Genomic DNA, 15,254 nt, shown 5'->3' on the forward strand with positions numbered 1-15,254 from the left:
GTGTCGATTCCTGTGTCAGTTCCTATGTCTGATTCCGTGTCCTGCCGTGAAGCATTCCTGTTCAGAAGTCCTGTGGCTTAGTCTTTGCCTGGTCGAGTATCTAGCTTCTTGGTGTCCACCGGTCTGTCGTTTGGGATTCTGCCAGTCCTCCGGTTCTGAGAGTCTGTGTCGGCTACATTGGGGATTCCTGTCTGTTTGCCAGCATTTGTACCGGTTCCGTGAGTAGCGGCTTTGCCACGTCCGTCGGCCTAGGCCGCAGTATTCTTTTGTTATATTTAGTTACTGGTGTTTTGCAGAGGGTTCTGCTTATGCTGTCACCGCCGGTACACAAAAGTATTGTGTCGGCGTGTGGACAGCATTTCCTTTGTTGTTCTTTTCCTTTGGCGGCGTGCCGCACATATATTTAGTTTTAGGGTAGTTAGTAGCCCCTAGCTTTCTGTTGTTTTAGTCAGAGGTCCCCTTGTTATTATCCTGTCTCTGTTCACGCCTTGTCTCACGCTAAGACCTGGGGGCGTCGGAGTTGGGCAGACATAATCCGCCCTTCAAATGCGGCTGCCGTGGGCCCAAGAAACCATAGTCACTCAGGCGTGAACTGACCACACGGGTAAAACAACGGAGGTAGGGTGCTAGGGGCTATTTCCACACCACACCTTGTTTCAGCGTCACGTTCTGGTGCTCAGGACTCACTACGCAACATCTCCCCTGTTCTGAGCACCAGGAACCTAACACGGGATGCCGAACATCAGGCTGCTCTCGCCACACTGCGGGCTTGCTGTGCTCTCCACGCTGCAGGCTCAGTGGTGATCCCTCTATGGGTGTCGGGGACACCCATAGAGGGGAAACACCTACCTTGCTGGTATACCGGTGGCATTATGGTGGCCCTGACGGGATCCCGGTGTCGGTATTATGACAGACTGCTTACCGTCATATTTACAAACATATAATTTTTATACCGTATAGTTATTAGCTTGCATGGAATATTAAAATCACTGATCAAAAGACAATTAAACAATGTTATTACTCAAGAAAATGATAGTGAAGCTGACTGGCACACTATGGCCATAATTCATCAGATGGGATAGCACATCCGCAAAATTCAAATGCAGCAAAAGGCGTCTGAAGGAGGTAGGCGCCTCCTGTTTGTGATGGTGCTTGGGTGCTTGTTTTCCACAGGCTTCCGTCACTCACGTATGGGTATCATAAAAATATAAAGTGCATATAGTGAAATACCATTTTAATAGCATACATATACAACACACATCTTTAAAATACAAAAAGGGTCAGATATTGCACAAATCCCTTCAAGCAGCACAAGAAAGACAGGCTAATTACCAGATCACTCAGAACTGTGGTTAAACAGTTCTAAAAGCGCATGGAAGATGGTATGGGGATTTCCGGATCATCCCACCACACACACGTTAGGTCTTACTGGATACTGGTCCTTAAATCCGTCCTTAGGCTTGTCAGGAGGTATATGTATGCTATTAAAATGGTATTTCACTATATGCACTTTATATTTATATGATACACATACGTGAGTGACGGAAGCCTGTGGAAAACGAGCACCATCAGGAATAAGAACCGCTAGTTAAGTCTCAGTCTCCATATTCATTCTGTTGTGCACTTTGTTGGTGAGGGGTGAAGGAAACCTCTAGGAGTCTTTGAGACATTACCAGCTGCTAAAGTCATTGCGCACGAACTATTCCTAATTCTTTTTTGTAGCCTCCTGTTTGTGAGACCTTAGTGTCGTGTCTGAGGATGCAGCCTTGCATCACCACAATGGTTTGGGGCACCGCTCAGTCTGTGTAAGCTGAAGCTTATTCAGACTGGCTGTCGGATGCAGGTACCTGGGTCTAGAAAGTCTGCATCCGACGACGCAGACCCAGGACCCATCATGCCTTCAATGCGGGGACGGCACGCCACCGTTTTGAAGAATGTTGCCGGGTGCCGCTCTCACTCTGCCCCCCAAACTCTGCAGCATATCAATCATGCTGCAGCTGACAGGGGTCTGCGGGCGATATCACAAGACCTGTTCTTGTGTCTGCGCAGACCCCACACCATCGTATTTGTACGTAAACCCTCAGATTTGCATACAAATATGAATCACGCCCTATGTTGGAAGAAAGCAAAAGCAAGCCGATGTTATGAAGACCTCTTATTATTGCAGCAGGCAGATTCATTTCAGTTGTCATGTTTTTCCGTAAAGTCTTACCTCCAGCAAACCTCCAGGAAGCCATAAAATCTTAATAACACTCACCCACACAAATAGTCCCGGTAGGATCCAGTTTGCTTCCAAATGAGCACTCACACACAAAGGAGCCAGCATTGTTCCTGCAGACACCATTAACGCAGGGATTGGAGGCACATTCATTTACATCTGGAAGTTAAAAAAGATGTTCTAGTAAATGCAGCAAAGTCACCGATGAAAACTAAGAGGCAGTATTTAACAATAAGTCACAATAAAGCCAATAACAAATAAATATATATATATATATATATATATATATATATATATATATTTCTCCCAAGAAATAGACAGAAGGTGAATAAAGGATGCCCTTCTAGCATCTATATGTAGCTATCTAGGGCCTGATTATGATTTGGAAGTAAAGTAGAAGATCATGTAACATTGGCCCTCATTCCGAGTTGATCACTCGCTGCCGTTTTTTGCAGCGCAGCGATCAGTTTGAAAAAGCGCCAATTCTGCGCATGCGCATAGTACGCATCACACATGTGCTAAGTACTTTCACACAAAACTTTGTAGTTTTACCCAAGCTTGAGCGACATTTTTCAGTCGCTTGAGTGTTCGTAGTATGATTGACAGGAAGTGGGTGTTTCTGAGCGGCAACTCTGCGTTTTCAGGGAGTGTGCTAAAAAACGCAGGCGTGCCAGGCAAAAACGCAGGAGTGGCTGAAGAAACGGGGGAGTAGCTGGCCGAACGCAGGGCGTGTTTGTGACGTCAAACCAGGAACTAAACAGACTGCATTCATCACAAGATAGGAGTAGGTCTGGAGCTACTCAGAAACGATATGACATTTTTCAAGTGCAGTTCTGCTAATCTTTCGTTCGCACTTCTGCTAAGCTAAGATACACTCCCAGAGGGCGGCGGCTTAGCGTTTGCACTGCTGCTAAAAGCAGCTAGCGAGCGATAAACTCGGAATGAGGGCCATTGTGTCTGGAACAAAGCATGTTGTACTGCAATGGGAGCAAATGCATTTATATTTTTCTTTTCAATACTGGCTGCTTTAGCATGTAGCCCAGAAATGTTAGACATTATTTTTACACTGCAATTTAGATTTCAGTTTGGACATGCCCCCACATATTACACTTCATCACCTGGTTGTCCACCATCGATGGTAAAACTAGTTAACATTGGCCATAGACCATTGATGGTTTGTAAACATCGATAGTCAATGGTCAACCCAAAATTAGGTAGCGGGTTTCTGGGACAAACTTAGGCAGTAACTCAACAAATACATTTCTAAATACTACTCATTTAAGCATTTGTGTAAATGTCAAAAAAGTCTATGATAACCTCACAACTCACCCCTAAACCAAATGATTCTGTTATGTACACAAATGTGTAATGGTTTCATTAAATATGTCACATTTCAAGTGGGAGGAGCCTGATTGTCAAGTACAGTGAAAGAGATGGATAAAGCAGGCTCATCAGGGTTTCTTAACATAGAAAAAAAATTAATTTATCTAAATGACAGCCTACCTTCACAGGTCTCTGACTCTGGCTTAAAGACATAACCCTTGGGGCAGGTGCAGGTGTAGCTCCCAGGGGTATTACGGCACAAGCCATTGTCACAAAGCAAGCGGTTCACGGCACACTCATCAACATCTGAAAATGGGAGCAATGGGTGAGAGACAAATAGCACACGAGTCAACTTATTCTTATAGCTGACAACCTATGCAGATACAGTATAAAAGCTGCTGTAAGAAGCATGAATGCGTAAATGCAACATTTAAAAACCATAAACTTACCCACGCAGTTTTTTCCACTTGTGTCTGATTCATAACCAACATTGCAAATACAGCGGTAGCTGCCACGTAAGTTCTCACAGATGCCATTGGGACAGATTTCAGAGTTCAAGGCACATTCATTAATGTCTGTGTTGAGTAAGGGAAAGAAAATACAAGTGTCTCAATAGCCAAGTAGACAGTGAAGATGTCACACACACATGCTAGCCTAGATCAAGGGCAAAACAGATGTTGTTGGGCAAACATGATATGTTTGAATAATAGTTTTCTCTATTTTCTTCATCACAACAGTGAGCGTCTGCCCTCAGGGCTGGCGACAGGGGGGTCAGAGGGGACCCTTGTACCAGGCCCCAAGGATCAAAGTGGCCCAAAGGAAATGCCACTTAGTGCCTGCCAGGGATGTGATCCGTCTTGTCCAAATAGGGCAGCGAGCTGTAGGCAGTGCGGGCATAGCCTCAGTGACAGGAGCCTCTCACACACAGTGACTGTGCGGCACGAGTGTGTGCACACTCTTCCAAGTCCAGGTCTGTTGGAGGCAGTTACGTGACATGGCAGCAGCTCCGGTGGCCAGGATTTCTGTGCCCTGCACTATCCTCTTCTGGTGGGGTGTGAAGGCCACATGGTACCTGCTGTGTAGTGTTCGGGGTCTGGGTACTGGGGAGTGCAGCGCAGGTGAGTCTCTCCCCAGGGTAAGAGTGGATTGGTGAGTGGATACAGGGCTTTGGGATGGAGTGGGGGAGCTGGAGATGCAGCATGGAGTCATTGGGGAGAGACAGACTTTGGGGTGTGTGGGAGGAAGGAGAGAGAGGGAGAGAAAGACTGTGGTGTGTAGAGGGGAGAAAGGAGAGATATACATATTTATGTGTATAGATAAGAAAAGCTCTTTAACAATAATGTCTGAATAAAAGGAACCTATAACAGACCATCCATATAATATCATTGTTGAACCAACAAACATATAGGCATTTCAGGATGACTTACCTCTGCCATCTGCAGTTATTCCAATGCCGCTGCTACAAAGAGCCTGGAATTCAGCTGTAAGCAGAGCAAAAGAGCCTTAGGAACATTCTTTACAGGATTTATGTGCATAATCTTTCTTTTAGTTATTAAAGTTAATGCGTGTCCCTAGTTCTTTAAAATAGAATATTGAGAATGATATATTGTTATTGTGCTTCTTCTGATGTTATATGCGGGCATGTAGTCTGCTGGTGTCACTATTACTAAAGTAGAACACGTTTTCCTATAGGCTGTAATTTGATACCTGTCACTAGTGAAATTAGATATCATTTATATTTATGTGTATAGCGTTATATTATACACTACCGGCTAATACAAATATACAGGTATGTAAGTAAGAAAGCTTTTATGGTAAATAAAATAGTTTTCCATATGTTTTTTTATAGCCAGTATTTATTTTTGTCTGATAAGAAAAAATTTATTGATATTTTATGACCTATAATTTATTGTTCAAGTGTAACCATAAAAAGTAAGAAGGCCCATTTTGTATTTTATTTAAATACAAAAATATAGTTTTTTAAGCTTCTGCTATAATATACTGTACATAATGGCAAGTACCATCTACTCAAGTACACTCACCAGAGTTTTTGGCAGGGCAAGGCTGGCAGGGCTCTCCAAATCCATGGTCAGGGCTTGCACAACAGCATTCAGATTTGGTAACAGCACCAGGGAAGGGGCGGGCACATGTGCCCTTTTTAATGGCTCCATAGCAGGTACTACGCATGTGGGTGTCCACGCAAACTCGTCCATCAACGCCGATGGTCAGCCCACCTAAGCACTCACAGCGGAATGAACCCTCTGTGTTTATGCAGCGTCCGTTCATACAGATTCCTGGTGTCTGGCATTCGTCCACATCTAAGAACATACAGATATACTCAGATGAATCGAACATGTACAATACAGAAAATATTTTGTAAAGAACTGAGGTTCTACATTAGAATTTACATCTAAGAAAGTGACGAAAACCAAACATAACAAGATAAAACATGTTGATTGTAAGTAGGTATTATTTACATTCTATTCAATTCAAAACTCATTTAAACAAATCTTGTTCACACAAGTAGCTTCAGTAAAGCCAGTGGAGGGACATCTTTGTAATGTATAAAGTATGGCTACAGAAGCGTTTGTGAAGCAGTTCTTTTTATACTTCTGCAATGAAAGTAAAGGTGGATACACACTGGGCGTTTTTACCCAGTGTGTATGCACAGCGATGATCGTGAACATCGCTGGCAGGAAAATAGCTCAGTGCATACACCCTGAGCGATTCTCTCCCGGCCCGGCGATTTTCACGGTGGGGTGAGGGGGGTTTGGGGATGAAGCACTTTCCACAGTAGGAGACTGTTGAAAGTGCTTCATTCAGCTGTTCAAACAGCCCGACAGACAGCAGCGGCTAGCGATGGTGCGGGAGCACGCATCATCGCTCACCGCTCATCGCCTGGCCGTACACACTGGGCGAGTTTGAGCTCACAGAAGCTCAAAATGCTAGAAGTGAGCTACTTTGAGCTCAAAATCGCCCAGTGTGTGTGGGCCTTTAGACCTGTCACTGCTTAATACAGAGATACTGACACATCCTGTAAATGCATAGTCTGTATGTGTCCAGATTAATACAAGTAGTACAATCCATAAGTAATAATAATAATAATAATTATTATTATTTTATTTATAGCGCTCTTTCTACAACAGGACTCAAGGCGCTTAGTGATCTGCCAGAGTTCATGCATGTGTAATATATATATCATACTTATATAAATACTTTAAATGCAGGTAAGTAGTGCAGAGAAATGTGTTTGCATTTACACAGTTAGCACCTCACCAGACCTTACCAACACAGTAGCGTCCATTTGGTGCCAATACAAAGCCTGGTTTACAGATGCACTTAAAGCTGCCGTCTTCATTGATGCACATCCCGTTCAAGCACATGTTTGTGGTCGCACACTCATCGTGATCTGTGGGAAAGATTCTGTTCAGCTGATAGACCACACAAAGGTTTAATCATTTTCTCTTTTGTTTATCTTTGTGTTGTTTATTGATGATGTCTCTGAGACAGCAGTCATGGAAGCTGCCATATGGCCCATGGATTTCATTACCAATACATTTTACAGTGTAACACAATGCTGACATTTTTCCAAGTACACATACAAAGTAGATATGTTTTATGTATATCTTATTGAGGAATGTTGACATGCGTATATATCATTGAAGAATGTTAACATGAGCACTAACAGAAATGTGATGACAAAGTATGTTTAGCATACTCATATAAGAGGTCGACTCACAGAAAAAATCAAATACATTCATTAAACATTGGAGAGAGATAAAGGGTTCTATTTACTAAGCCTTGGACAGAGATAACGTGAATGGAGATAAAGTAACAGCCAACCAGCTCCTATGTTACAGACTGTATTTCAAAAAATGACAATTAGGAGCTGAATGGCTGGTACTTTATCTCTGTCCACTTTATCTCTCCCCAAGACTTAGTAAAGAGACCGCAAAGGACTAACCAATCAGCTTCTGTCAGTTTAGAGACTGTGTTTGAAAAATGACAGGAGCTGATTGGTTAGTACTTTACCTTTCACCACTTTATCTCACTCCAAGCTTTGATAACCCACCCCCAATGTACCATACATTTCTACAGATATGTAATAGTCTACTGCAGTGGTTCCCAACCTCGGCCCTCAAGAACCCCCAACAGTTCATGTTTTCCAGGTCTCCTCACAGGATTGCAAGTGAAATCATTTGCTCCACCTGTGGGTCTTTTAAAATGTGTCAGTGAGTAATGAATACACCTGTTCAACTGCTAGGTGACCTGGAAAACATGAACTGTTGGGGGTACTTGAGAACCGAGGTTGGGATCCACTGGTCTACTGTAACCCAAGACTAACAGGAGCAGGAGAGAGCTGGACCAGAGTAAATTACTTGGTGTCATATCACGTGACTACTGTTGTGCAAATGTTCCTGTTTTCATGGGAAGCTCATGGATTGTTAGGATTGTTAAACACGTGGGGGGAATTTACATGGCAAAACCAGGCTGATTGCCACGTTAAAAAAACAGGAACATTTTTCCAAAATCTCTCACTTTCTGATTCTCACACCCTATTACATTTCCCCAGTGGACTGCAAATCTTACTGTTCTGTTGTGAGGATTTGGGGAGATTGGAGCATATCTTGTTTAGTGTGCCTCTTTTGGTACCGATGTGCACAAACAAGATTTAGAGATTTTTTAAAACAATATGATTATATCAAAAAAGATTTGTTAAGCATAGAAATGATGACATTTAAGGGAACATTCACTGTGTAGTAGGGGCAGCAGATCATTATTTTCCCTGCAAAACGAGTTCAGATGTCCTTGAAGAAAACAAGTATTGGCCCATTCTTTCCATGAGATTCCTATTAGAATTTTCAGGTGCACTTTATGTAGTAAACAGCATTTATAGGTTCAAACTTAACTTAGTAAAAAAAAACAACAACATTTAAATGTAGCATAGTAACAAGTGTAATAAAAACATGAATTATTCTGGACGTGTATTTTTTCATGTGATCAGTTGTTTACAAGTAAAAACATAACAAGCAGAAATGAATAAAGAGTGTAGTCCTAAAGTATATACTTAGGTGGTATTTTATCCTTTTTATTATGCATGCTTTCATCATGATCCACTTTAGGCGTATCTTACTGGGCATAAAGCGGTTTTTTGCATCCATGGTCAAGAATAAGCAGGCCCATGTGCACATAATGAAATGTGCTGCACATACATGTCATCTGATGAACTCACCTACGCAATTCTTTCCATCTGGGGTAGTCTCAAAGCCTGCATTACAGATACACTGGAAACTACCCTCCGTGTTTACACAACGCCCGTTCCGGCACATTACTCCGTTCATGATACATTCATCAATGTCTGAAAAAATTGAACAGTCAGATTCAGTAGTAAATGTTTTATAAATCCTGGTCAAACCTTATAGTCATACACTGAAATAGTTTTCCAGGCAACCTGACAAATGAGCAATGGTCTTATAGATGAAAAAGATCTTGATGTGACTCCATACATTGAGAGATTTCTCTACATAATTTTAACTTACACTGGTAAGATAATAGGGCTCAACTGCTCAACTGGTTGGGAAGATCAAACTTATGTGAAACAAATCAAACATTATCCTTTCAGTGTATTAGGGGTAAATTTACCAAAAAACGACCAAATGACCTGCTTCAGAATAGTTTAAAAGACCAAAACCTGGGAACTAGTAATCGTCTGGTTTAAAACCCAGCGGAAAGCTGTCCAAATAATAGATCTGTATGATCTATGTAGGCTTTTTTGTATTAATATGTTTAAAAAGTGTTTAAAAATTGTTAACATTGAAAAAAACAATGGCATGGGGCTCTCCCTATGTTTCAATAACCAGCACTAGGATGAACCACCCGGGGCAGTTGACACTATAGTAGAGGGGCTTACAGAATGTGGCCCCCTGCCTTAATGACAACCAGCTAACAAACTGGTCAGTCAAGTGCTGGAATCCCTGTGGAAGTGATGACCCCCCCCCCCAATAAAAGGAGCAACCCATCTTTCTTTTTTTGTGTGTCTAGGGGAGGGGGCACTACCTAGGTATTCCAGCCCTGGGCTGACCAGTTTGAAGCTGGTTGGCAATAGGGCCCCTCTGAGCCAGCATCAGTTGCTCAGGCTGGTTTGGCCTGTTGCTGGTTAATAAAAAACAGGGGGGTCTCTATGCTGTTTCCCCCCCTATTTTCCAATACCAGTACTCATTCCAATTCTCAGAGGTCCAGGGCTGGTTACTGATTTTCAAAGGGGTATGTATTTTTTTTACAATTATGATTAATCCTATTGAAAAATATTAATAAAACAAAGACTGCGCAGGTCACAGTAATGTGTGCAGGGCTTCCACTCCACCACAGATTGACAGAAGATTTGCCATAGGATCTGCTGCAGATTAGGGGGTTAAAATCTGACAGATATAGACAACGTATTAAAAAAACAGTCAAAAGGATCCATATAAATACTGTTTTTTAGGACGGCAAATCCAATCTTTAGTATATTTACCCCTTGACTCTAATAATGCTGATAGCAACCTGCATATTACAATTTTCTGTATAGCAGTTCTATGCAACTTTTATTCTATCAACTCCTTGTTACAGCATGGAAAATGTATGTCAGTTGTGCAAATTCTCTAAAATAAATTTGGCTGATCAATGAAATATACAGTACACTAATCTTACATGTTTCTTCCAAATAGGAAACTAGATACCACTGATACAATAAATAATCACATGTTAATTTGAAACTGGTATGTACACACATCATCAATATAACTGCAAGGAGGTTGTGTGCAGAAGTGATACTCAGTAATGATTCTCCTTTAAACATGAACTAATTTCAAAGTGATAACATCAGTCAAAACTGACAATGTGCCTTTAATCCAGTGAGAATACAGAGCACAGGTACTAATGTAGTAAAGGGGGGTACTCATGTAGAGATGTGTGCTGAGCGATCTAGCACAGACCGCTCAGCACACATCTCTCCCCCCCACTCAGCACTCAGTGCGATGTGTGCTGAGCGAGGTGGGGGACGCTCACTTCAGCCAGTGGTGAAGTGAGCAATCTAACTAGATTGTGCCTGCATGCAGGCCAATCTAGAACTGGCGATAGTGACGTGCGGGGACGCGCATCACTATAGCTATGGGGCATACACAAAGAGATTTGTGCTTAATTTCTAAGCAATCTTGTCAGATTGCTTAGAAATTAAGCATACATCTCTCCATGTGCACCCCCTATTAATTCTTGAAGTTAAACCAATCTGTGAATCCGCACATACCAATGCATGCTTGTTTGGTGGGGTTGCTCTGGAATCCGTCGTGGCACCTACAGTGGTAAGAACCTTGTGTGTTCACACAGTCTCCATGAATACATGGACTGCTCGAGCACTCATCCACATCTACAGGTGAGAAGTAAAACAAAGGAATGGCATTTATTTAACAAAATACAGTACATATTTTTGTGGCATAGCCAGGCAAATGGCAATTCAGGCAATTAAATCTGTCTGGAAATCTTCACATTCATGGGAACTTTACTTATTAGAACTCAGAGAAAATATATGGCAGTGAGCATGGCATGAGAGAATGTCCAGAAAATGGCTACATGTACTCTTGTGTAGCTTGGACAGATGTTTGACTATTGGCCAAACTGCTAAACTAAAAATTCTGGTTATATAATAACATACACAAAAAAAATTAAAAATAAACAAATGCATATTTCCATTATACTCTCTCCCTCTCATATATGTGCTATGGGAACTCCAAGTTTACTCAGCTAAAAGATATTGCTATTGCAATTGCTTTCAATTAGCCGCTATTGGTGAACCATTAAAATAGGTCAGCATTCATGTGTACAGAAGGACCACAGAGCATTCTAAGAAAGTTAAAGATGATGTTATAGATATGCACAGAATAGGAAAAGGCTACAAAATAATACCCAGGTGCTGTGAAGTCCCAGTGAGAACTATCAGATCAAGTGTGAGGAAACTAAAGCTGCATCATACTTCCCAGGTACTGCCTAGACAAGGCCATACCTCAAAAGTCAGCATCAGAGCAAGATGGAGACTTTTGATGGAAGCCTTAGAGAGGCCAACTATCACTTTGAAGGAGCTACAGAGTTTAGTGGCTGAGACTGGAGTGAGGATGCACCAGCCAGCCATATCAAGAGCTCTGCATACAACTGGTCTGGGAGAGTGGCTAGAAAGAAGTCATTACTGAAGAATAACCGCATTAAAGCATGTTTGGAGTTTGCCAGAAAACATCAGAGAGACCCAGCTAAAATGTTGGATAAGGTTTTTGTGATTAGATGAGACATAATGCTATGTGTGGTACCAGCACCATCAGTTCCTCAGGGATAACCATCCAACAGTTGCAGCATCATGTGGAGATGCTTCTCCTCAGTGGGAATGAGCATCTTGTTAAATTTGACGAATCAATGGATGCTGCAATATACAGGGAGATACCGCTAGCCAAACTGCTTCAGTCTGCTAGAAAACTAAAGCTTGGGAGAAAGTTCACCTTTCAGCAGGACAATGATTCCAAGCACAAAGCCAAAGCAACACTGGTGTGCTTGAACAACAATAAGGTGAATATTATACAATGGGCAAGTGCAGATCTCAATTGAGAATCTGTGGCACTACAGAATTTCAAAACTGTGGTCCACAAGCGTCATCCAACCAGCCTGATCAACCTGAAGCCAATCTGCAAGGAAGAGTGAGCAAATATCACTCCTAAACAGTGTGCAAACTTTGTGAAAACTCAGCCCAACAGACTTAAAGCTGTCATTGCAGCAAAAGGTGATTCTACTAAATACTAGTCTGCAAAGGTGGAAAACTTTTGCAAGCAGCATTTTTCTGTTTTTTTTTTATTTTTTAAGAGTGTACTGATTTGCAAAAAAATACTGTTTGGAACAATCACTGTAAATGTAATTTACAATATAGACTAATCTGTTAATTTGTTATACTTTTGCAAGCCATTCTGTGTGTCTGCTGTATGCACACAGTCATTTTAATAGGAACAATGAGTGCTGTCTCATATGTTAGCACATTCTTAACAAAAACTTAAACTGATTTATGCGCATAGATTAAGCTCTAGATTTTCTTTTCCATGTTTATATGATTGTGGAAAATATCTGTTACCATAGCTTACTGCTTTACATAAACATTTTCCTGTGCATTTATACGTCATTCAGCTCCACCATCTGTAAAATGATTTCACTATGTAGGCAGTAGTTTCCTAATGAAAAAGCCATTTGGTATAACTAAAACTAAGAATATTTTAGTATCATTTGACAATGACATTTGCATTTTTTTCATTATCTAGGAAATCTTCAATGTCGCCAGTATCCACATTTACACAACACTCAATGGGGCAGATGTATTAAGCCTGGAGATGACATAAGGAAGTGATAAAGCAGTGATAAGTGCAAGGTCATAAACGCACCAGCCAATCAGCTCCTAACTGTTACTTTACATATTGGAGTTGACTGGCTGGTGCCTTTATCACCTTGCACTTATCACTGGTTTATCACTTCCTTATGCCTTCTCCAGGTTAATACATCTGCCCCAATGTCTTTTAAGTGGTTCACAGTGTGAAGGTCATGTCTTACCTATACATTCCAGTCGGCTGTCTTGCTTATAACCCATGTTACATTCACATCGATAACTGGACGGTGTAGGGATACAACGCCCATTTTGGCACAGGTTAGTAAAGTGTTTGCAAATGTCTCCAGTCTGGTTTAATGTTGCAGTTCCTAGCAAAAAAAAATAGAAATAGATTTAACGACAATGTTTTCAAACAATATAACTCCATTTATTAATTTAGATTCTCTTTTTTGTTCCCCTCTATTCTGCATTACATTTTTGAAAATAAATATTCAGGTCAATTTTGCAGACCTTTTAATTAGTAACCAATCTTTATCTTTGTTATGAATCCACTTTCCTATTCCACACCACGTACATAAAGCTATAGCTAATATCAACTGGTGGAAATTAAAACAAAGAAAGAAAACGTTACATCTTATTTATGTGGGGATCTGAATTAAATGTTTACTACCTCCTAAGCTTTATGAGTAGTCAAACATTTTGGGATTACTAGCCAATATGTTAATTCATGTTTCTCTTACCAATTTCGGTGCCCACACTAGGCAAGCCTGGTAGTGTTCCTTGTCCATTAGGTCCAACAACAAAGGGGCCAAATCCACCAGGTCCAACTCCTCCATGGCCATTTCCACCAGGTCCAATTCCTCCAGGTCCAATTCCTCCAGGTCCAATGCCCCCAGGGCCAACAGGATAGGTTCCAGGGTATGAAGGGCCTAGAGGTTGACCTTCAATGCAAAGTCTTCGGTATTCATCTGTATACATAGAGCATAGTGTTAACTTGGTATATTTTTTTGTTAATATTTATGTTTATGGCACAAGTATATTCTGTAGTGCTTTAAATTGGGAACAAACATAGTAATAAAATTAGACTGGGTATTAATAGACTCAAAGAGGTAACATGGAAATAAGAAAAGAATATGATACATATTGCAATGTCAGATTACAAGAGTAAATATGATTTGTGAGGCCAAGTTAATCTGTCACACATCATCTTTGGTCTAATGGGTCCAAGGGTTTTTTTTGAATACAGAACAAATGATACTTGTGTGAACATGTGTAGAGGTGTGACAGATGAATTGGTAGGCTAGTTTAGGGACCTTGGAAAAAGAGATGTTTGGTTGAAGATGTGACTTTTCTAGGAACATTTGATATAATCGGGACTGGCAGCAGGTAATGAGTGTGGATGAAAGGTACAGATAATGAGCAGTGTGCGGGGGATGAGTTGGGAGATATATTGAAACAAAGAAATGAACAGTTAAAATGCAACTTCATAAGAAGAATGAGAACCAAGATAGCATAGTGTCCTGGGGACCTTGGGAATGGATGAGAAGAGGGTGGTTAACTTATTCAAATATAGCAGAGAGGTGGCACCGAATGGATTTGCTCTGACTGGTCAGATTGGGGTATATGCCACTGGAGGCCAAGGGATGCGGTCAAGATGCCGCCGGCCGGAATCCCGGCAGTCAAAATACCGACGCCGGAATCCCGACCGCCACAATCCCGACCGCCACAATCCCGACATATTCTCCCTCCGTGGGTGTCCACGACACCCATAGAGGGAGAATATAATAGTGTGCCGAGCGTAGCGAGGCACCATGCCCGCTGTGTTCCGCTCGCCACCCCTGTCAGGATTGTGTGGTCGGGATTCCGGCGTCGGTATTTCGACCACCGGGATTCCGTCCGGCGGCATTTAGTACTGATCCCGAGGCCAAAATCACAGAAAATCGCAATTTGTGGTGTCATACTGTATGTGACTGCAAGTTCTATTAGAGTGCTATGGCTGATTCTAGTGTTTGGTTAAAAGTAGGTACTGCCAGACTGGGAGCGGAGAATGTAGAAACTGTAAAGAGTAGTTGTTCCAGACAGGTGAAGATTTGAGAATAACTAATAGAACAGAGAATTTTGCAGGTATGAGAAGACTTGGCCAAGTTCGATAGCAGAGAGGTTAAAGTAAGTAATTTATATGTGACTAGTTACCAGCCCGTCAAAATGATGGAACAACATAACAATAATGTCAGCGCCAGAGCAAAATTTGAGTTGCTCCGTTGGGCACCATCTAGTGGCCGCTGGTGTGCAAAAAAACTCTTGAATTTCCTCCATAGAGGTGAG

The 15,254-nt window shown here is 41.6% G+C and overlaps 1 protein-coding gene across 1 annotated transcript in view; it reads right to left on the reverse strand.

Annotated features, from left to right (window-relative positions):
* The window catches only part of LOC134914642 (fibrillin-2-like), a 253,243-nt gene that overhangs the window by 41,291 nt on the left and 196,698 nt on the right, over nucleotides 1-15,254 (reverse strand). Inside the window, exons 11-20 of the mRNA XM_063920063.1 lie at nucleotides 13,670-13,897; nucleotides 13,154-13,297; nucleotides 10,827-10,946; nucleotides 8,775-8,900; nucleotides 6,828-6,950; nucleotides 5,584-5,859; nucleotides 4,969-5,022; nucleotides 3,991-4,116; nucleotides 3,722-3,847; nucleotides 2,258-2,377 (exon numbers count right to left, since the gene is read on the reverse strand). Of these exons, the coding sequence (XP_063776133.1) occupies nucleotides 2,258-2,377; nucleotides 3,722-3,847; nucleotides 3,991-4,116; nucleotides 4,969-5,022; nucleotides 5,584-5,859; nucleotides 6,828-6,950; nucleotides 8,775-8,900; nucleotides 10,827-10,946; nucleotides 13,154-13,297; nucleotides 13,670-13,897 (1,443 nt within the window). The remainder of the gene's footprint in view (nucleotides 1-2,257; nucleotides 2,378-3,721; nucleotides 3,848-3,990; nucleotides 4,117-4,968; nucleotides 5,023-5,583; nucleotides 5,860-6,827; nucleotides 6,951-8,774; nucleotides 8,901-10,826; nucleotides 10,947-13,153; nucleotides 13,298-13,669; nucleotides 13,898-15,254) is intronic.

This window comes from Pseudophryne corroboree, chromosome 1, assembly GCF_028390025.1.
Source record: "Pseudophryne corroboree isolate aPseCor3 chromosome 1, aPseCor3.hap2, whole genome shotgun sequence".
NCBI classification, from domain to species: Eukaryota; Metazoa; Chordata; class Amphibia; order Anura; family Myobatrachidae; genus Pseudophryne; species Pseudophryne corroboree.